We start from the raw sequence: 23,652 nt of genomic DNA on the forward strand, positions 1-23,652 counted from the left end.
TTATTTGTAGGTCCTAATTGAATAAAGGAATGATAAACGCGTGCGGTGCTCTTACCAATTATGCTACCCAGGCGCCATTTTATCATCCACTTTTGGAGGTAGTTATGTCTGTCCACGAGAACTAACCCTGCTTGTATTCAAGGTACACGCGAATTTATATATATATATATATATATATATATATATATATATATATATATATATATATATATATATATATATATATATACGCATACATGCATGCATGCGTGCATTTCTGTACGTAGGTACGAACTTAAGTGTGTAACTATGTATCTACAGTCGACAGCAAAGGTCTGGGGCCCACAGGTGCCGTGACAAAAATTTCTTAAGCGAGTTGGAATTGCATACTGGTATTTGTTACGCTTTCAAAGACAAGGAGACAAGGACACAGTGCGATGAGCAAACGGAGAACAAGGTATAAACGGGAGCCAACGTTTCGACAAGTGAACAATTGTCTTTTTCAAGCCTTGAAAAAGACAAGTCTACTTGTCGAAGCATTGGCTCTCGCTTTTACCGCGTTCTCCTTTTGCTCATCGCCTTGAATTCCCATCTCCCACCTACCCCCTGTTTTCCAAGTACACGGTAAGGCACACTGTGATTTACTGTTTGCTGTTACTTTAGTTTATACGTATGTGTGCCTTACTGCGTCCTTTTCTTTGAAGGCGCAACCTATACCAACAAAAGTCTTTTCTGTCTTCGCAGCGTAGGCATGAAGAATGAAATTGACTGGTGTAGCCTAGGTCATGCATTAAGACAAATTAATGTTGCATCGCTGCGCAAAAGAAAATAGCTTTTTTTTGCTGATGCCAACATATCTATACGATTTCTCTCGACCGTATGTATGTATGACGCAATAGTTCTCCGGAAACCCGCAAGGTGGAGAAAGGTAATCAATAAAGGGAAAGTGAGACATCCACGGGATTGTACAAAGCTACAGATACAAGCTACAGAGATACAAAGGCCTTTGTAGCGATTGCTACGATTGGGTGGATGTCTTATTTTCCCTTTATTAATTATGTATGTATGTATGTATGTATGTATGTATGTATGTATGTATGTATGTATGTATGTATGTATGTATGTATGTATGTACTCCTTCTATAGCTGTATATCATACTCGCAGATGGTTTTAGAGAAGTCATTAAAGGACACATTTTTTTCCGAGTTTCGACAAGCCCTACTTACGCCGTAAGCTATATGACCTACAATACATGAATTTGATAGTGTATCAAAAGGAAAAATATACATCGCTCGGTGGTTAAGTCCGTATTATTATGTTTTTGCCAAGGTCCAGAGGACTGCCCGAATCGATTCATCGCACTTTCTTGCACGACAGAAACGTGCGATTTCAGACGCGCCCAAACTCCCCCTTGTTCGAGATTTCTCAAATACCACTTGCAACTAGATTCCAAATAATGCCGAGAGCTGAACCTCTTCAACTGTGCTCGATTCGTTTCTGTGTTCTTTTACTGGAAATCACTCCACAGGAAGCCATTTCAACTGGCTCGAGGATATGTTGAACGATGTCAAATGCAATGAGTGAGTAGTGACCCAATGAACGATGATTACAGGGTCGCGCAGCCCTTCAGTGAAATGTTCTTTTTGCACAGGGTGCAACTGACGAAGCATTGGCGAAGAAAGGTTCAGTTGTCTTCATCTCCCTTGACTTGCAGGGAAACTGCACCGGCACCACTCGCGATATGCTTTCCTTCTCGGTAGTTTTGCGCAAGCAAAGTGGGACAATTTCAGAGAACAGATCGTTCCCATAGAAAAACGTGAAAGTCTTCACTGCCCAGATAGTGAGAAAATGAAAAAAAAAAAACAAGAATGAGAAAAGAATGAACACATTTTCGTAGACCAAATTTTGTTTACCTTATAAAGAGTCCATAACGCGCAATGCTTCAAAGGCGACATTTCGACATTTTGACATATCTCAAATTGATCTAATCCAATCTTATTTTAGTTCTGTTGCAACGAAACTTCATTCCGGCTTTGTTATTATTCTGAACGTCAGCCAACTTTTAGCCTAAGCCGGATCGTCAAGTAAGTAGGCTGATAGTTACAATCAAGTGGAACGGGTCGCTGTATGTCTACCGCCCCAGAAGGCACAATGAAATATGGTGGATAATTTTCTGTATAGAATTTGAGCTGCCGTTAAAGCCCGGCACCTTTAGTGGAAGTTGTTTACGCTGGCGTGTAATGGGAGAAGTTCGTCCCTCAGTGCGTCGAGAAGCCCTATGCGTGCCTGAATACCTTGCACTGCGTTTCTTATTGCGCGACGCATTACTGTATACAGCACTGTCGCGTGCAGGGGATTTAGGGTTGCAGATCGACCTTGGGGGGCTCAATTGGCCACACCAGGCTGCAACTACGTCACAATATAGGTTGCACGGCGTCCAAGATGCACGCTTCAGAAGATTCCTGCTGAATGTGAACTCTAAGCTGTGCACACGTTCAGTTCGGCGCAACCACCTCTGGTGATTTGTACGAAATATTCTCAAGTTTCGCTATCAGTTTCTTTTTTTCATAATTACGAATAGATTGTGAAAAAATAAAGTTAAAATAAGACATAAAAGCCAACCTGGCATTGTCCGCGTGTTTCTCCAATGTTGCATTTTGTTTTGCAAGAGTCCCGACTATAATACATCACCGAGTTGCTCGGTTTTAAAGTATGCCTTATTCAACAAGTTGAAGCCGTGTGCTCCCCCACACTGAAATCAGGGGATGTTGTAAAGAGACTTGATCAATCAATAAAGTGGGAACCTGATAACCGCGGTCACGTGCATGACACACTTGTGCTTGGCCGTCACCTTCTCTACAAGCTGCAGAACCATGGCGTCATAAAACGGTGGTGGTGCTGTCATCAGTTTTGATACACCAAAAAATGATATTTAAGACATGCTCACCTGGTTTGAGTCTTCCCGAGTGTGCGATGATGTCTGAGGCAAATTTACCAAAGCTAGTCGTATGAAGATTACCTTTGAAAGTGGCCAATAGCGCAGACAATGCGAAGCGTTAATTAATGCAAACCCTGTATACTGGCGCCATGGCACCTCCAGAACTGTCTGTTTGCAAGGCCTGACATTATTAACAATCGCATACATCACGCACTACTTTGACTTTTGCATTGTTCTCGTGAAACCTTCGTGACTATTTCAGAATTTGCCGCAGTATTCGAAGCTGGTATTAGTGCATGTAAAGAACCGCCGGACTGACCTTGGAGACTCAAACGCTGTGTGGTTTGCAAATACCTGGTGTTTGGAGTGCTGCCTTCGTCGGACTTAAAGTTGGCAGCTAGTCTATTGCGATCAATCTGTATCCGGTACCTTCTGTGCAAACAAAGCCCGTCAGATGCGTTTCATCCACCGGAATAAGGACAGGACGAAATGTTGGGTATCAGGTAAGAAAAACGGAAATCTGTTCCTTTAATGTCATGAAGGCGTGAGATGTACATAGTATTGGTAGTAGTAGAATGTATCACTGTATCTTCGCGATGGTGCAAAAGGAGCCATATAAAAAATGGAAGGAAACTCTCGGTAACTAACATAAAGTAGGCTCTGGAACAAAGAACTCGCCATTTTTTATGGAGGTGCACGGTTTCGCAGCGGACGCAATACACTGCAGAGAGGCACATCTTTACACACGCAACAAAACTTAGGCTGGCAACCATACAGACAGTGTAAAAAGTATTGAAGAACGACGGCAACGTCTAGGGTGTTTATGAAGGCGTTAGGCATGCAGAAAGGCTCGTTTTTGACCTCAGCATTCCAGCGGGCTCTTATTTCACCATAAGTTTCGTGCGCCCATAAAGGAACTGAATATATACAAGTAAATTGTATAAAATAAATAATATTGTACCGGATTTAGATGTCCATGAGCGACATTTTACGAAAGAAAAAAAAAAAACATTCAGTGAAACATGAGTGAATGAAGTCGCCTTGTGGTTGGCTTCTCGTCAGTACAGGCTATAGCAGTTGCTTGTACCTTATCAACTCTGCGACTGCATCAATTTAACAATAAATCTATCGATACTCCGTATCAAGGGGCTTCGCTGATGTAACTTGTGAATGCAATGTCGCAATGTTAAAAAAATAACAAATAACACTCACTTTCCTATAGGACAATTACGAAACTTTATGCTGGAAGGACATAAGCTTTTTTGCATGCCTAAATAGGCTACTGTACATAATACATTTTCCGCTTCAGGCATGTCACTTGGTGGTCACGAGTAATGCGTCTTTATACAAAAATTGTTCTGTGACATTCAATTGGCCACATAAAGCCCTCAACAACGCGTTTGTAGGTGGCCTAAAGAATCTCACACCAATTTTTTTAAAGGGGGATTCACTCATCTTTCGTTACATTTTAACGCTTGCATGTGGTACGCATAACGGGGAGGGGGGGGGGGGTGACAACGGTGTTGTTTGGTTAATGAACCTCGTTTGTTGTCACAATGATGCCATGAAAAAACGTGAACCAAGCTACTTGGTGGAAGAAAACTGCTTATGTAATGACAGGACTTATCGGCAGGCTGTGTATTTGAAAGATGATTCTGGCATCTTTGCGTGGGCACTGTAAGGGTTACCTAACACGGCAGCGAAATGGCGTTGTCCTGGCATTCATGTAGTAAGGGCTAGAGTTTGTATTTGGTTCTATCGCTTGTTGTGCGGCATATCATAGTGCGTTGAAAACGACCTACTATTGTTGCAGGAGCGGCGCAGTCTATGTTCTCAAAAGGACATCCTTCTTTCAAAAGAGTAATGCTTCCTCAGTGATAGGAGGCATCAGTGTAGCTGTGCTCTCGAAGCTATTACATTGTCTTCGTAGAAAGGAGTCTGCAAGGGAGGTCAGTACACGTATTGAAGCTACGTTCGAGAATGGTTATTTCATTTTGCACTTTTACCTTGAATGAACACCTTGCCTTCTTAGCCAACCTGGTAATAAGAAACCATGGCTCATGCTTTGAAAAACAAAAGAAGCTGCCCTGCTGCATGGTCTTTCTGCAGTGCTTTTTCAACACAATATGGCAGCGGCACATTTGCACATTGCCCCTTAGTATGAGCGAAAAAGCTTTGAAAAGCTGGCTCAAGTTCATTACGCTTCTGTGTCAAATTCAGTGAATGTTTACACTTTAACGTAGGGCGTTTGGAAACCATTGCTATGATGAACAAGATAACCTGCCTGAGAGTACTCAAGCCAAATACAGTAATATTTCGCAAAGGTTTCCGATAGCGTTGGTTCAGGCCTTAGCCTCATCTCGGCTATTCCTCTCCATGACAGTGCGGCGTCCAAGTGCCGTTTGGTTATTGAATGTTTTCGTGTTATGCAAAGCCAAGCGCAGCAAGCTTTATTACATAATTTTAAAGTGTCTGAAAGAGAGCTCTCTGAAGGGTTATTAAGATTATTTTTACTGGTAAAATACGAGTCCTTTTGAGCACCCTGCGGAAATAAAGACTACACCCACAAAAATCATTAAAACTTATCAAATGATCGTGAAAAATAAATATTACAGAACATCATTTTGCCCCTGGGAAACCTTTCTGGGCAAATGAGCATCGCTAACCTATGTTGAGGGCATGAGAGAGAGTGTGTGTGTGTGTGTGAGGATGCAAAAGGACTTAGTATTTACAATAATTTGTCCTCGGGTATTTACATGAAGCATTAAAATAAAAGTGTCCTATAAGCTGTCACATAAGAAAATGGTTTCTATTTCCTACGGTGCGAAAATCGGAAGTGCTAGTAGAAAGAACTAATGCGCGATTGCTCTTTTCTGTATACGAGCAGATATAAACGAAGTTTCTGTGTCATATTCTAAAGATACTCGGCATTGAAAATTTACTAAGGCTTTGCATTAAAAGGTTAAGCGGTTCTCTGTCACTACCCCACCTGCACTCGTTGTTTTGGAAAATCATACCCAAAATATTCGTGAACCAGTTATGTCATTATTACTGCGTTTGGGTTGGTGAAACACTTCTAAAGGACATGGATTCCATGGTCCAGTTCCCGTAACGAAATGAAAGTTTCTAGCAACACATCATCGCTGCCGCACTCTAAACCGGAGAAGTATTTTCTCAGTGATTATCTCCATGTTTGAGCTCTGGCGTTAGAACCGGCTCCCAAATCCATCGGTGCGGTATTGCGGTCTGCGGTATTGCCCAGTCACGTAGCTCTTCAACTAGAGTGACTTTGGGAGTTCACAATTCTAGTTCAACTAGAGTGACTTTGGGAGTTCACAATCATATGAATTGACATTGGCTTACGGCATGTAGCCTGCGCCTTTTACAAGCAGCCACGTGGTAAGCATTAACGAAAAGCCTCAATTCGTACCTTCATTTTGTCTGCACCGAATTTGAGGTCGTCCGATAGGAAATTAGTAACTTGTAAGCATCCGACCAATCCAAGTTGGATTTCGGAGAGCGATGGTAACACTACGCCGCAAAACGCTGCGCTAAGAAACCGAGTGGTGTTGAAAACGGTGGGAGGTGGTAAGCTAGCGTGTGTAGCTTACGTTGTAGCGGGCTACTTCACGACCAAAGAACCAAAATCACGCAAGCGTCTGCCGCAACCGACTTGCTAGTTTTATTCTGGACCAGTTTAGCACGCTGCTTGAAGTAGTGATCAACGAGCCACGATGTTCTGCAAACATTTTCTTACTGGCTTAGATGCAGTGGCTCCTGATTGCTGAATGCTGGACGCCCCCCCCCTCCCCCCCCCCCAACGCAATGCTTAAACTCTATCCATGTCATAAGGCAGTACTTCTTTATGATCAGAAATGTTATGGCGTCACTAACTATATTCGTTATCAACATCATCAGTGACGACAGCCTTCATTCCAAGTGTCCGGACGTAGCACTATTGTGTCACTTTTCTGTTTCATAATGGTCTGTGAGAGCACGACTACAGGCATGCTTGCATTGCCTCGAGGGATTGGATGCTTGAATGCTTGCTTTGAGCAAGTATATGCGATGCATGTTAGTCTTAGACTGAATAACTGAGACCTAGAAAGGAAGAAAATTTTGAAGTGCGTTAAGATGAGGTATTACTTGCATCGAGTGCTTTGCTTGATCGGTATAAACCGTAAACTTTTAATTCTTCTTGAAAGCCAAAGTATTTATTCTTGACCTTCCGTACAGTGGACTTCTATCTCGCCTAATTTTCGTAGGCCATTACTTCATTTCATTACATATATCGCACTTTCATAATCTTCCCAGATAAGATGTACGATAAGATGGGCGAAACATTGCGCGAAAGGCGCTTGCTCTGTTTCCTGGGGCCTTTATTTCGTCGTGCCGAACCACCAACAGCCCCTGCATGAATGAGCGACAAAATCTCCAAAGCTGAACATTTTAACCTCTGTTTTGCGGTGCTACTTGCTTTCCTGTTCGCGCAAGCTTGTCTCTGAGATGCAGTGGATTAGCCTTTATAAGAGCTTAGCACTGTCATTTCAGATAAAGAAAAAGGGTAATTAACGTAAAATTTCAGAGAAATAGAACTACAGACTGCAGCAACTTTTCGCAGTCAAGAGAAAATTGGCGAGTTGTGCGAAAAGCAAGTGCATGACCGGCTTCGCTCGAGAAGTGTTCACTTGCCGCTTTCACACCGTACTTTTGTTTCTCCCCTTGACCGGCGAGCAATGGGGCACGTAAGGAGTCGATCGGTACGCCGCACGCGTGGCACACCATCGTTAAACTCAATGAGCCGGATAGACCAGGATGTGTATTTCGGTCGATGAAAGGCGACCTTCGAATACTCCTCTCAAAGAAATTGTGCACAAAAGGACGCACCGACAGTGGTATACGGGAAGCACTAGCATTCACTATACGCCAAACTACGCCTTCAAGTCGAGCCCGGGCTGTTGGACGAATGCTCGTGCACTGATGACGGTGCATGGAGTTGCCTGCGCGTGCTTGCGGTGCACCTTAAGGTAAAGGAACTTCTGGCCATTGTCTGATATTGTTCGTATTCGCTTAACATGACCGTGTCGTATCGTGCCAAGAAGAAAACAATGACGAGCTCGTAAAGCGTTCTGAGAAATTAACGGTCCAGTACGTAACATTGTGACTATTTCTGAGGTACTTCCATGATATGCGGGCAAATACTCTAATTGTAAATTTTGGCAAGTAGCACAAAAAAGATCAATTTGTTAACAGAACAAAAGGTGCCCGTGATGCAAGAACGTTGATGGTAGCAGCACATTGGCTATAACAACAAAAATATATCTATTGATTTCTTATTGATTTTACTAAATATGAAATAAAGAAAAGAATATGAGTAGGCTTTGACGAATCAAACAGGCCGGCCTAGGTTTTCATAAGAGAACGCAGGAACCAGAAAGAGGTTCTCCTAATGAAATGATGACCAGACTGCTTAAGAAAGTCAACTTGGTTCAACCATTTTTTTTCCGGGCATGTTCACTTTCATTTGTTGGTACAAGAACTTCATAGTGGGTTTTATTAACCTTCCCTGTATCCAGACAGACATATAGGCAGTGATGGGGGCTAAAAAAACTTCAATACAGGCGCATAACTCTTGTTTAGCAGATAGTAGTGCTTGTAGCGAATAAACTGCGACGAGTTCGGTATAATTATCGAATGACACAGAATGCCCACAGAAAGTTCACGAAAACATTCTGGGTTTTATGTGGCATGGTCACATCGTAGCTAAAGTCCTCACGATTATTCGAAACAAAGAACTGGTTTCTATCTAACTTCTGTTTGTGGATATGTATTACAGCGGTTAAAGAACTTTCGAGTGAAATAGCTGAGAGAAGTAAACAGCTGGAGACTCTGCAGTGGCTTTTCGCTGGCACAAAGCGCCAGTTTCTGTGTCACAACAAACACAACGTCATACGTGTGACCCTTTTGTTCTGTGCGCTAGTTACTTCATAATTTTCGCCGTTCCCTGAAGTATTCGTCGTTTAGTGCTAGCATTTAAGAAAGCTTTGCAGTTGGAAGTAAACACTGGAATTTCATAATTGAAGAGGGCTTTGCAATTCTGTGCCCAACGTTTAAAGAAGGGCAAGGGAATACTCCGCACTGCATATAATCACTAACTCAATATGACAACTGTGAGTAAGGCAATAATTTCCACTAATGCCTTCAGTGAGAATAAATAAGATTATAAAAAGAGATTTACAAAACACAGAATATAGTTGGGGTAGCCTCGATGCCTACAGGTACGTAAAGCCACTGGAATTTCACGAAGTTGGATGGATCCTTTGTGGCGACGAGAAGAAAATTGTTGATTTTTTTTCCCCAACCAGTCTCAGTTGCTGTTTAAACATTTCAAAATGCACTTGTTTTATGTTGACAGTGCGGATGTTGACTGTCACTATGTGTCCCATTTGTCAACGAGCAAGCAAATCATGATGGGGTATTGCATCAAATTTTGATTGAGATGCATTTCTCAAACTTTTGGACGAAATATAACGTTGTTTCTTGCACTTGGGTACATAACAATTTGCTGCAATATATTTCTTAACATCAACATTCACTTTCAACAAAACAGGCAAGGAAAGCTTTTGTACGTGCAAAGGCAACAAAACATGCACAAGCTAACGAGTAACGTGTTTCAACCTGCAAGTTGGAATGTTTGCAGGAAGGGAATGGAGTATGTGTCGCTGGCGGTAAAAATTTACAACGTGGCGTGAAAAGATCCGCGAGGACACGCGCTACGCCACAAGCACGAGCGACGCTCATTTTGGATATTCCGGATGAATCTCACTTAGCAAGTCTTCGCAGAGAAGTGCAACCGATCTCATAGCGCTTTCGCAATTAATAGATTGAATAGCACATTGGCTGGGCAACTTACAAATCCATTTAAGAATAGGACATCATGATAAAAGAAAGAGAAGAAAGCGGGTAATGATCTGTTGTAACCAACCGTGGTAACTTAGTGGCTATGACATTGCGTTGCTGAGCTCGAGATCGCGGGTTCAATCGCGACCGCGACGGCCGCATTCCGATGAGGGCGGAATGTAAAAAGACGTTCGTGTACTAATGTTTAGATGCACGTTTAAACACCCCAGGTGGCGTGAATTAATCCGTAGTCCTCCAATACGGCGTGTCTCGCAAACAGATCTTGGTTTTGGCACGCAGAAATCCAGAATTTTGTGAAAATTTGTTATTTGGGGTAATGGCGCCATAAGGATGGTGGGATAAAGCCCTCGATTCTGTGGCATTGTTAACAACATTGTTAAGCTCACGTAATGATTCTTCGTAGCGTTTAACTTCCGAGTGTTTGTGAAAATGTAAGACCCCTTAAAAGCATGCATGTTGGTTTTTTCTTATAAACCTAACAAGAGATGATGCACCGTCGCCTTTGCGCCAAGAAAGCAACCCTGCATGTTTAACGGGCTCACTTTATTTTAGTTGAAAGGGCGTGTTGCAACATCTTCATAACGATGGTACAGACAATTAACTTGAGAATACGCGAATTCGACAAACGGAAACACCTAGTTTTAAATATTTTTGCTACCCATAATCTTAGTTTTTTAATCTTTCTTTGTGCATCCTCGCTTAAAGGTATTTGAAGCTGAACGAACGATCACTGGCCTATTACTTTGAAAAAGTACTGCTTCCCTCTTTATATGTCATTTGTGATAAACAGGTGTTATACATTGTGCCTATAAGTTACAATTCAACAGGATACTGATTTCATTACAGACTGGTAATGCTTGTTGTATGCCTATCAGTAAAGAGGATACAGGGCTTTAGGCGCCATTTCAAGTGCTCGTCGATGTATTGCGACAACAAGAGAAGAAATGTGAATTCCTTGGACTTATGTATTAATTAATGCTGGAAAAAGAAATGCTACAAGAGTTGCGCGGTTCCTATTTTCTAAATATGACAAGCATAGGGCGAGCTATGTTTTCATTGCTCTTTGCCAGTTTCCTCTTCTGCATTATCAACATGACCTATGAATGGACATGGTGACAAATGTGAATAGTCGTTTCACCCTCGTGAATGTCAAGTCACATTAAGGAATCCTCCAAGCAAGATCTTCACGATCAACCCAATATGCGAAGCGGTACTAGTAGTTAATGTGAATTACAACGTTACGAACGGAGCTAATAAATAACGTGATTGAATAACCGAGTCCCTTAACACTGTCAATATTGGAGTAGGAGCTACGCGTCTCGGATTAATGTCATTGAATGCTATGACATCCATAAATATTGCCAAAGATCGAATATGATTTTTTTTCGAATTCTAAACGTTATTTCAGACTTGTCCGTATCTTTTAGGCAACTGTGATTAATCTGAATAAGAACCGCTTTATAATCAAACGTATATTTAAAACTTTTTTCGGATGCGAAACAAATTATACATAAGCTTTGCTGAGCAACACGTATGTTTGTAGACAAGTTAAAGGCTCAATCGGCATCTGGTTGCTAGGTTAACGTTGTGTATGACTCGGTGAGCGTTTTTGAAATTACCAGCTTCGGATTTCACCGTTTCTTGCCTTGAGAAGCGTTAACACTGCTTGTTCGAACAACCGTTAAGGCAGACCCCATTAAACATTTACTCGTGCTGCCGGTATCCTATATGGAAGGCCAAGTCGCAATAGGTGGTTTATGTCATTCAACCTGACAGTGCCACAGAGATGTTTGGAGTTTGCATTAAGCAATATGGACTTCTTGATGCGATGGAAAGTGGAGCCTAGTGGCTGGCAGCGGGAATTCAATGAATGAATGATTAAAAGCGTCTAGAGTTCGAAAGAATGCGCACACAGACACACATGTGTGGCCCCTGACAACACCTTTTCGGCGGAACAGGACGAGTGAGCCGGTAGCTGTTATATAATAGCGCGTGGCCGGAAAAAGCTCAATTAAGCTGAGTCGAGCACGCGAATAACGGCGCGTATACGTGCGCCCGCGCGCACGTGGTCGAGTGTGCGAAAGCGCCTTATCGGCATCGTATGCAGACGCGAATTCTGGCGATAATTGCGACGTGCTTATGGCTCTTATTTTTAGCAGTTGTTCTGCACTGGCCATTCACTATAGCAAAGGAATCCATTTTAACGCATCCGTGTTATCTCACGAGGAAACCGCACACTTTAGCGCTACATGAAGTTTGCGTCAGTCTGCTGGCTGTACGATTCCCCACAATGTGACGTGATTCCTGGCATGCATTCCTGGAAGTGCAAATCATCGATACTCTAACACTAAACCGGTAAACAGCTTAAAAAAAGAAAAGTGTAAGTTTGATGCTTTGTCTTTTTATATGCAGACCCTCCACCATGGGATAATAATGGACGTTAGTCAAACGCTTTCCCTTCTTTTAAACTTTTTTTTTTCAGGACAAAACAGCGTTTCTCTTCATCTTACCACGTACATTGGGTAGGTCATCAGAAACAAACAAACAAACAAACAAACAAACAAACAAACAAACAAACAAACAAACAAACATACAAAAATTTACACAGGCAGTCGCCTATGAGGAGAGGCTTGTCCAAAGGCAAACCAGTATCGCTCGATTGCGCAATAACAGAAGTCGAGCAACGTCATCTCGGGCCTGTTTTAGAAACTGGACAGCCACCGGAAACCAGACAAGAACGCTTTCTGCTGTCAGTATAGAACACAGGGGCTTTTCAGGGCACCACGGTAAGGTGGGGTCCTGTATGGCTTCTGCTGCTGGAAGCCATCTCCACTTCAACAATTTCCGTATAACATCGTAGGCCCGAGTAATGCCGCACAAAATGCGCGTGCGGGAGGCGCACTATGGCGTTTTTCGGCTGAGATGAAAGCACCGCGTGTTGGTGGGTGGAAGAGAAGATACGAAGCGGGAGGTTGGGTGGCTCTGCACTGAGCGTTCAGCTGGGGCGACGCAAGACTGGCTGCTGCTGCTGCTGCTGCTGCTGCTGCTGCTGCTGCTGCTGCTGCTGCTGCTGCTGCTGCTGCTGCTGCTGCTGTTGCTGCTGCTCAGCCGGCGACGTTGGGGGGCGGGCTCACGCTTGCGGCGGTGGTGACGGGGACCGTCCCCGATTCACGATCACCTTGGGAGAGCCGTTCTGGAGCGACTCCGCAGCTCTGGCAATCAGTGTGTGGCCGCTATCCTGCGTGCAATGAAAATAATAAACAGCAAAATTTTATGTAGGCGTGCAGCACGGGGAGCGTCAGCCGAGAGCGAACATTTTAAGGACCCGCATAGATATCATGATGCAATATTTAGCCGATGCTGGACAAAGAGAGAGAGAGAGAAAGAGGTCGCTTACTGCCCTCACGTGGTTAAAGTACGTAACAAAAAAAAAGTAAATTCAGAAAGAGGGCCAAACTGCTGTAGTGGAACCTCTCATACTACGCGTTTCATTGAATCTAAGTATTTACAGACGGATCCAAAAGAATAACAAGTATTCACAAGGATCATGCATGTCGTTCACGAGCGAAAGGAAGGGGAACGGAGGGGATCAGTTTTTATAAGTCACAACCACATGAAGCGAACGGACAATGTGGGTAGCGAAGAAAAGCATAGGAGAAACAACTGTGATTTTAATTGAAATCTAGAAATATCAAAGACAAGAAAGCGAAGGTGGACTAAAAAAAGAAAGACAGCAGGTTTGTGAGACTTTGCTGAAACATAACCCAATTTTCAGCGAAGCGGTTTTTCTTGAGCAAGTGTATTAAGAACTTCAGTTGCCTGTGCTTAAATTACATACTTTAAAACATTGCCTGCATATAACTGGCCCCTTTGAAACCTTGCCTGAATTTAACGTTTCCGAGCACTTCTTAACAAATATTTAAAAGGGCAGCAATTTACCTCGCATGTTTTAGTTTTTCTAGACATTGGCCATAATGTCCCTCCCTCCCCCTCCTCGCCCCTATCTCGCTTAATTTGACCGTGGTTGCGAGTATAGTTCTCCTAGGGCAGCGGGATAAATAGTTTGCATACCTAATTCACTGCGAACGCTGTATTTAGTCAATACATTTTGAACTTCCCGTAGATATTACCCATAACGAACCCCTAATTTTAAACAAATAAAAACAAGATGCATGTTGAGTTGACTGAAGACAACGCGGAAGCCTTCTACGAGCCTCTTATAAGGCATGAAAATGAGAAATAACGAGGCCTCATTAATATCTTCCAACGCGTCTAATTAGGCGAACAACGTTAATGTTTCCCCACACATTTCGCTTGACAAGATCCCCCATTTCCACTACATTTAAACTTGCTGTAACGGACAGTTTTCTCGGAGCATACAGAAGCATAGCTGATAACGGCGGCCGTATGACACTTTGAAATGCTTGCTTAAGCATTTTTTTTCGCAAAGATTGTATTCGATCCATACGCGTTTGACTTCGCCCCCGACTTGCCATGGCTCTCCCTCCCCTTGCCCCTTTTGCCCAAAATTTGATGTCGATGGAATTTGTAGTTCTTCGAGTGCAACGAGCTAAATTCTTTGCTGCTCATAAAAGACACTCATAACGCTCCGGAGCATTTCCATGCTTAATTTATTGCAGCGGCCGCGATTAACCCATTGAATTTGAACTTAGCCTACAGATCACCTATAACGTATCTCTTCGCTTTCACCAAAGAAAAAAAAAACAAGTACCCTGTTTAGTTCACCGAGAACAGCCGGGAAACCTTGTGTAACACATCAAAATGCCGCAATATAGTCGAGGGTTAATAAATATTTGCAATTCTCCTTACTAAGTCAGGGACGCTAAAATTGCGCGATACACTGCACCTAAATTGCTCCCAATTTCTACTAAATATATACTGGGTGTAACGCTGAGATCCTTTGGGGCATTGAGAAAGATAGCTGATAACGGCCGTGTGACACTTTCGAACGCTTGATTAAAATTTTTGTTGCTAAAGCTGTATCTCCTCCACGTGCGTTTAACTTCGTGCACTGATTACCTGTTGTCCTGCCCCCGTTTTCACTAAGTTTGAACTTGGTGAGTTTTGTAATTATGCCAGGGCTACGCGCTAAATTTCTGACCACTTGCAAAACTGAATCATAAGTTCCTGGAGCACATGAATACATAATTTATTACAGAGACGCGGTAACTACCCAAAAGATTGTGAATTTTGCTTACACATAACCCATAACGTAGCCCTTATTTTCACTATATATAAACTTAATATAACTTAATATATTTTACACTGGAAACCTAGCGTAAAATGGCCACGCGACGCTATCGAGCACTTGCTAAAGATAATTTCTTTAAAAAAAACTCCATTTGACTCGCAAGCATTTAACTGCCCGCAAGAACTTGCCGTAGCGTTCGCCCCGTACTCGCTACATTTTATCTCAGTGGTATTCGTAGTTATGCGAGGCCAACGGGCTAAATTTTGCGTTGCTCGCAAAACACACACATAATGTTCCGGGTCACTTGTACGCGTAATTTACTTTGCCTATGCATTACCCATAGCTGTCCCTTATTTTTGTTAAATATAAAACTGATGTCACGCGAAGCTCCCTCTGTACACCAGGATATATAGCGTAAGATGTCGATAGTGTTTTCGAGCGCTTAAAAATTAATTAAATGGGGTTTTACTCGTTGAAGCCATAACTTAATTATGACGCACGCCGTAGTGGGCGAATGCGGATTAATTTTGGCCACCTGGGGTTCTTTAACATGCACCCAAAGCACGGCACACGTCGTTTCTGCAGATCACCCCCTTCAAAATGCGGCCACCGTGGCCGGGAATAATGAACCCGGCGACCTCGTCCTAAGAAGCACGACGCCATAGGCACTAAGCCACCATGGCGGGTATTTTTCGAGCACTTCCTGAAGGAATGCTTTGCTAAAGATATATTTGAGCAACACGAATTTAACTTCGCACACAGATTGGCCGTGGCAGTATCCCAATTCTTGTTATGTTTTATCTTGGTTTCATCTTACGTTTAGCCAGAGTAGTGGGCAGAATTGTGCGCCGCTCGAACACACTTATACCGCTATGAAGTGCTAGCGTACGTAATTTATTGCGAAGTCCGCGACCCACACTCTCAACTTTGCATACGTAACACTCATAACCTACCTCTAATTTCACAAACATAAACAAGGTCTCATTTATTCCTCTGAGAACATAGGGACGTACTATGCGAATCTCGTATACCGCATGAAAACAGGGAAAAGAAGAGCACTCAGTAGTTATCTGCAGCTCTTGTAATTGCGCCAAAACCTTTACAACTTCGCCACATGCTACACTTATTTCCTTTATTTACCTCGACTGTGAACTTGGTTTCTTGTATAGTTCTTTTAGGACTCTGGAAAACATTGTGGATAAAATCCGTGTCACGCTTTGGAACGCTTGAATGAGTAATTTTGTACAAACGCTGTAGTTAATGTGCACGTATTGAACATTTAGTGCTTGTTACTCACAACGTACTACCTACACTTCAACAAAATATAACCAACATGCCTCGCATAGTTCCCTGAGGGGATCGGGGAGATAACTACACATCTCCTTTATGACGCATGAATTTGAAGAAGACAAGTATTCAGTAATTTTTTTTCAAATAACCTTATTATACTGCACCCTTCAAACTTTCGGTACTCGTCACCTGTAAACTGACGAGTGAAGATTTCAGGCTACATCCAATATGAAATATGTGCCTTACTGGTCCTCTCAGGAAAACGGGGTAACTTTGTAAGCGTTTCAATAACGAATCTTAACTGGCCGAAAACGAAGGTTTAACATATTTCGTTCGTTTAAGACCTAATTACCTCACACACTTCAAAAATTGTCTGCAAACCGCCTCTTACACTCTCCGCATTTTTTTTTTTGAAATATGAAGCTCGTGAATGGTCTAGATTTATTCTTTCAGGGGGTGGGGTGGGGGGGTGGAGGGTGGCAACGTGGAAACAATCATTCATTAACAACTTCGGTGTAAAACAACTTGCAACAGGCGGGAACCAAGCGCACATCTTACGTTTTACGCGTGCAGGTACTTTACCAATTGAGCTATGGCGGTGACTGCGCTCCCGTTTGTTTTGTTGGGTATTCGTGTACGTGTAGTACTTCTGCCTCTGACAGTGCTAGACAGAGCCACTCGCACCAATGGCTGGCGGCGGATGAAGTAACGTTCACATTAGGTACCGTGAAGTGCGGTGACGTGGCTCTCAGCCACCTTCCGCGGCATCCACCCTCTCTTGGAAAATTATTTGCAGATTTGCTAATTATTGGTTTTATCATTTTGCTTATCATTTTGTTATCGTATACTCATCGGTATCTATACATGCTCCACTCGCTTCCTTGAAAATTTCTTCTCAATACATGCACTTTTCTTTTGTCCCACTCTAGTGAATAATGGAAGTATAAAGCGCATTCTGCGTAACGGTCCATACTCCGACTCCTACACGATATGATCTGCGTACTAGTCCCAGCCACTTAGACGACAGGCTGCCCTTGGCAACAAAGGTCCTGGGACATTGGGCGAAACAAGTCTAGTATGCACAGGGCCGCCAAATCTTTAATGCACTTCCGGAAGACAACTGAGCCATACCAGAACTCGTGGTACGTGCGTGAGCATTGTCCTGCGGATGTAAGCGCACTGACTTTGCTTCTTCTCTGCCTTTCTTTCCCCCTTTGTCCTTTCCTCACATGTAGGGTACCAAACCAGGCGCGTCCATGATTAATCATCCTGCCTTTTCTTCCTTACCACTCTCAAACAGTGTGTCTATGTTCACCAGTTTAATGTGAACGACTCTTAGCGAACGACCGCTGGTCGAGAACACCGACAGTGAATATCTGAAGATGTGGCAATAGTGTCTGCCCCCTTCCCGCGAGCGTCAAAGTTAAAGGGACCGCAAACTTTCCTGTCGCAGTGGCAGAAATGGCCATGTAGTGATGAGTTTTAAGGTGTGCTACAGAAATACTGTTGACACAAAAAACAACAACAAAGAACAAAACAAAAATATCCAGCAATGTTTTTTGTAATTTGCGGATGGAAGACCGCAATACGGAAATTTCTGTCGCTACATGCATATCTGTATCGCTATATGCCTGACAAAGACGCTATGTCGTTATGAGTAAACATTTCTGGTGTTTTCACACTTGTGTAATGTAATTTTGCAAGCACGTCTACTAAGTAGTACCCTTCTGTCAACAACGCCTGTCTCGAACGCCAAACAGGCCGTTCGTACGATAGTTTGTAAGAACAGGCTTCGTCAAAGCACCCGATTACCAATACATGGGTTATGCCCAATGCGCCTCACAAAGATAAATCAGTAGTGGGTTTTATATTTTGTGATCCCAAAAGTTTTGGGGACGCAAATCACTGGGCTTACAAAAGCGTGCAAAAAGTAAAAGAAACCGTAAGAACTATGTACAAAAGAAGGCAAGGGGGTATGACGCTTTGGGTGCGCAAAACCTAAAGCTCCCTAGTAGCTACAAACGAGAAGTGTCATGAATCTAGCCAGATACTTTGTTTTGACTCTGTTTGGCCAAATTTCGCTTTTGTTCTTGCATCTGAGATCACTATTGTTGTTTCAGTAACTATGTGCAGACATCTGCACAGCTCTCAATGAAGAGCATGCGAATGTACGAAACACCCCAAAAGAAAGAAGCAATGAGCAAGCCTATTGTGAGCTGCACCCGAAAAATGCTCATCGGTGAGCATATGATAATAAAGAGCAGTCACCATACGTCAAGAGCGTAAAACTACCGCTTAAACTTCAAAACAGAGAAAAACTGAAAGAAAAAAAATTATCGTATGTTACCTGCTTGCTAGATGAGGAAAGAAAACTGATCAAAGCATCTGACATCCAAAATTTATCCGCTCTTAAACAGCTATGTCGCTTCTTATCTCGTTGTTGAACGTGGATCTTTACTATATCTAAAAGCTATCGAATGCGCCACAAAAGAGGGCGTATATAGATACATGACATTATCGAATAGTGCCAGCATTAGCTGCCATCTTCTCTTGGGTTAGCAAACTGAAGCTGACTATACCATATTGAACGCTATGCTTTAACGAAAGGGAAATGAGGCTCCTGCCAACTGAAAGTGTCTGCAAATACTATACAGAGAGATAGCCAGGGAAGGGAATACAAAACAGAGTAAACGTTGGCGCTCAGCGTATCACATTAAAACGTCAGGAACGAGCTTCAGGTTATAAATATACTTCCGGAGATCGCGGCAAGCCATTCGTGCTAATGTACCTTGGATCCATGGCGCTCTCCGTGGTGCTCGCCATGATGCTGAAAACCTGAAGAGCGTCGAACGTCGGGGCTTCCGCTCCTGCTTCCGGCTCTGCTACCAGCCCTACTTCCGACCCTGCTTCCTGCTGAAAAGGAAGAAGAATAAATATGTTACCAAGCTCGCTATAACCACAAAGAAATTACTTAACCTCATGGAGTGCACTGACGCCTCTTTATCGCTTAACTCGTGGTCCTTATGGAAACAATAATTCCTTTGCGCACTCACTAAAAAGTCCTCCTACCGATTCATCGAATAAGTTTCATTTTCTATGCGTTAAAGCATTGACATTACTTTCGAATTTTTGCATGACCTGGAGGTGTGGTATAGCGAATTTTGAGTTCTGTATGGCGGTCCTTTGGTAAAGAAATTGTCATAATTGGCTGCAAGGGTAACATCGACTGAGGGAACCTGACGTAAGTGAACATAACCTAGCACCACCACGTTGCACCAGCACAGTCGAGATGGTCTTATGTTCCGTCCCATCCAAATACCGCAACATTTGGTCGAGTCAAGAAAGTGCGGCACAATGAACCAATTCAAATTTTTTTATTGCTTGAAGTAATTTGCAGTGTTATTTGGCTTCTCCCTCTTGAATCACGTATCGACCATCTTGTAGTAAAGAGTGCCAACATATGTCAGCGTCGGACTGGCACATTGATGACAGTGTTGTCGTCGTTGAGTGGCCCACATACCTCAGGAATGAGAAATATTGAAAAATGAGAAAAATAAGAAAACCTCAGATTGAGAATAATTTCTCAGAGGGACAGAATAGACAAAATAAATAGCTTCGTCAGCTGAATTTCTTGTGTTTTTATGTTTTCAGTAACCGCGAAGGCTAAAGAGGGTGCGCTGGTTTATATATGTTGGAGTCGAATAAACCGCAGCGACATGCTTTTGCGTTCAAACTAAGCGTGTTTTCTATCCATAGTAATGTATGGTTTCTTGCAGGGACTTTTCAGTGTGGTCCAACTAAGAGTAGAGTCCAATTAACCCACATCGAATTAACGGCAGCCTATCATATTAAGTTCGGTATTTCTCCTTTTCAAGCTGGCTAACTACAAGATGCCCGATGCTGTTGCACTAACATTATAGACGCTTTGGAAAGCGCGATGAAAATCCAGCATCAGACTCTGCGCACCCTGCATGCTTGTGCAAGGGCCTTGGTTGGAGCCTTCATCTGCTGTCAGGGGCACAAACGCGGCCGCTTGGTTGAGTTGGGAATTCATCATTCGATAAAAAGCGCTCCCAAAAAATAAGCTCAAAGGGAGAACGTGCTACACGTATGTCTCCTTTAGTCCTTGTTTTTAGTGAACTACCCGCGCTGAAACAAAATGTCTCGTGTTTTTATTGAATATTGGAAACCCTATTGTATGCAAGACGTAGCGTCCGTTTTTCTCTGGTGAATACAAGAATCGCTATTCGACCTCGCTTTGTTCAAGCCCTCCCTGTCTTTCAGATAATTGAGACGGAAGACAAGGCAATACATGCTACTGGGCTGCATGATTCAAGCTTAGGAATAGTGCTAAATAAGACATGAACAGGAAGGACCGAATAGGTTCCATTTCTTTTTCTGTTCTTTTTTTGCTGAACAATGAACGCCTAGAAGGAATCGATTGTAGAATGAAACTGTCCGCGTTTTAATTATATTGAGCTATTCTTAGGCTTGAAGACATGAATACACTACTAGATGCTGTTGCCACCGTGCTAGGATTGACGCTAACTACTCGCCCACCGTATTTTCAAAACTGTTTGCACGTAGCAGGGCATTACGATGGGCCGGACGTATACAGAAGATTTAAGCGATATCTAGAGACTGCTTGGAGACGTAGACAGTGTTGACGGCCAATATGTTTTTTTTATCCATACTCAATAGTCAAAACAAAGTTGCCTTTCACGTTTCCTAGCTAACGTTAATAAAGTGTTGAGCGAATGCAAAGATCGACAAACGACAGCGCAAAATAAAATTATAAAGTATTCGGTCGTCAGAGGTATGACAACCGGACACCGCAGGTCTTAATATTGTTCCCTGCACCATGTTTTCTTTAATTTCCTTTTCACTGAACAGCTTCAATAACGGCAGCCAGGACACCCTATATATTTACATAACCATTAGTAAACCGGTTGCAAAAGGTATGCAGACCTCAGCTTTGGCGAAAACCTAATTTCTTTGTGACTGTGACTGACAACGTGACACTGACTAATGATTTGCGATGTTTACAATGCCGCCTGTTAACTGCAGGGTTCAGTTTGCGGTTACATGCCAAGGCGGCGAGAATTTTTTTTTTGCAGGGCCACGTGCTGGTCCACATAATTTTTTAACGGATGTATAGATTGTTGCCTGTAGACGCTTATCAGCATAGTGACAGCAATGCCCTTGCGACCCCCCAAAACGAATTGAAAACTTACATTTGCGAACGTTTAGTTTGTCTTTCACCTTTGTTGATTCATATTGAGTAGTATTTTGCTCGAACGGGAGATATCGCCATCCAAAGGAATGTAGTGCCAAGCTACAGAATAAACCGGAACAGATTCCTCAGAAAGAAAATTTCGTAATTGAGAAATTTGTTCCATTGCGAGGACAAAACCTGTCGCCGCAGCTTTTCCAGGGCGTTCACTCAATCAACTTCTTTAGTAATGTCTTCTAATGTTAGAAGATAGGGCTCATGACAAAAACTAAGGTATACGCTATTTTTTTTTTCTGCTTTGTAATAAAATAAAATAAAATTACCTGCGGTGCGCTGACGACACCTGCAGAATAGAATCTCTGCCTAGTGAAGCTATATATTGTAGAGCTCAATAGCCACCTGCATAGTGAATCCGCTCGACGCGTTGGGAAAGGTTGGGGGGATATTTTTTTTTTACGTGACCCACCGACTAATTTTTCAGAAAGGAAAAATCAAGCCGAGAGGCAACATTTAAATTATCCTTCCTCAGTTTATACTTGTTGCGTTACCAAATAATATCACCACCAGCGTTGCAAAGATGCAGAATCTCTCTCGCGGGATGCGGTAATCGGCACAGCTCTCCAGCCGTACCATGCTGAAAATCTTCCCGTAAGCACCGCGATTCAAAGTCAGGACGCGGCGTACGACGAATAGTGTCATCGTCCGCTGATATCCGCCACCTAAAAACGAAATAGTACGCACAAAATGACACCTTACCAAGCAACGAAACGATCAAGAAAGGTAAAGATATGAACATTCTTTCAGAGAGAACCAAATAAACAAAATGTATTCCGACCAGCAATTTTTCTGCGCTCGCATTTGCCATTTCGAGTACACTTCGCTAGGCCGAAGTGTCTTTTTAGCCTTGTTGTTGTTCGGTGGGGCCGCGTCAGAAAGTAACTCGAGTGCATCGGACATCGGTTGCCCGCCCAGAGTTCCGAATGATGTGAAGGAAACCCCAAGGACGGCGCACTACGGTGTACTCTCGTGTCCAATTCGCACCACTACACTTAAGTAGCCACCTTTACAAGAATGCAACAGGAGCGTAAAACACTCCTTAGTGCCTCACTGTAACACTTATGCGGCAGCGTCTACATTTGGTGCCTCTCACTTCACCCAAATTCAGCGAAAGCCTGTCACCGGCGATTTCAGTTCAGCTGTGTAGCGGAGGAGAGTACGCGATGAAATCCGTCCCAGTTTTCTTGTCTCCCTCAATGCGATATGCCATATAACATTCACAACGAGAAATAACTTACCCCGCCTCGATCCACCCTCTCGTAACGCGCCAATGCGATTTGATTTTCCGGCGCATTACCACCATTTACGTCAATCCCATGTGCTTGAAAAGCGACGCGAAGCGCCGCTTACCGTATTCATGTAAACGCCACTAAGAGGGAGGATATACTGAGGAACTCGCGAAAGCAACAGTTAATGGTGTGCTAAACATATAACCACGCATGCGGGTCGGATAGTGCCCTGCCCTCGCCTCTTTCTCACTGTAAAGAAGCGGGACAGCATGGTCCAAGCCAAAGCGAAAGCATTGCTAAACGCCAGCAACACAGCACAGCAGCGTGTGTGCTCCGTTACGAATTCTCAGGCTCGCCGGAAGGCGTTTTATCCTGGCTTTTCAAGGTGTGCCCTTTCTTTCTAATATGCCTTTCAAGAATCTTTCACGGTGTATAGAAATTTTCATTTTCGAAGGCAACAGCACGTTTGACGCTCTCTCGCGTGGACCCTTTGGCTGTTATCGAGGACATCAAAACCGGGCTGTTCTTGTTTTCAATAATGTATTTAATAACATCGCTATCTTTACTCTCAAGTGTACCGCTGCTTTTCTGAAGAGCGAATTTCGTACATGAACGACCAAAGCGTGGACACATTTCGCTGCAACAAGCGCTAGAGAACCGAGTTTTTGCTGTTAGCGGCTGCCATTGAATTTTCTGCAAGAATTACTAGAGGCGTCTCTAGCGCTGCGATGGTTCAAATAACATGTGAATGATTGTTAGTACACATGGACTTATATTCGTCCTCGTAGCTTT

The 23,652-nt window shown here is 43.1% G+C and overlaps 1 protein-coding gene across 1 annotated transcript in view; it reads right to left on the bottom strand.

Annotated features, from left to right (window-relative positions):
* Positions 1-3,410: 3,410 nt before the first annotated feature.
* Positions 3,411-23,652, bottom strand: part of jus (EB domain-containing julius seizure protein) — a 203,676-nt gene continuing 183,434 nt past the window's right edge. The window contains exons 6-7 of the mRNA XM_050178591.2: positions 19,130-19,254; positions 3,411-13,077 (exon numbers count right to left, since the gene is read on the bottom strand). Coding sequence (XP_050034548.1) covers positions 12,970-13,077; positions 19,130-19,254 — 233 coding nt within the window. The 3' untranslated portion in view covers positions 3,411-12,969. The remainder of the gene's footprint in view (positions 13,078-19,129; positions 19,255-23,652) is intronic.

Source organism: Dermacentor andersoni, chromosome 5 (genome assembly GCF_023375885.2).
Source record: "Dermacentor andersoni chromosome 5, qqDerAnde1_hic_scaffold, whole genome shotgun sequence".
NCBI classification, from domain to species: Eukaryota; Metazoa; Arthropoda; class Arachnida; order Ixodida; family Ixodidae; genus Dermacentor; species Dermacentor andersoni.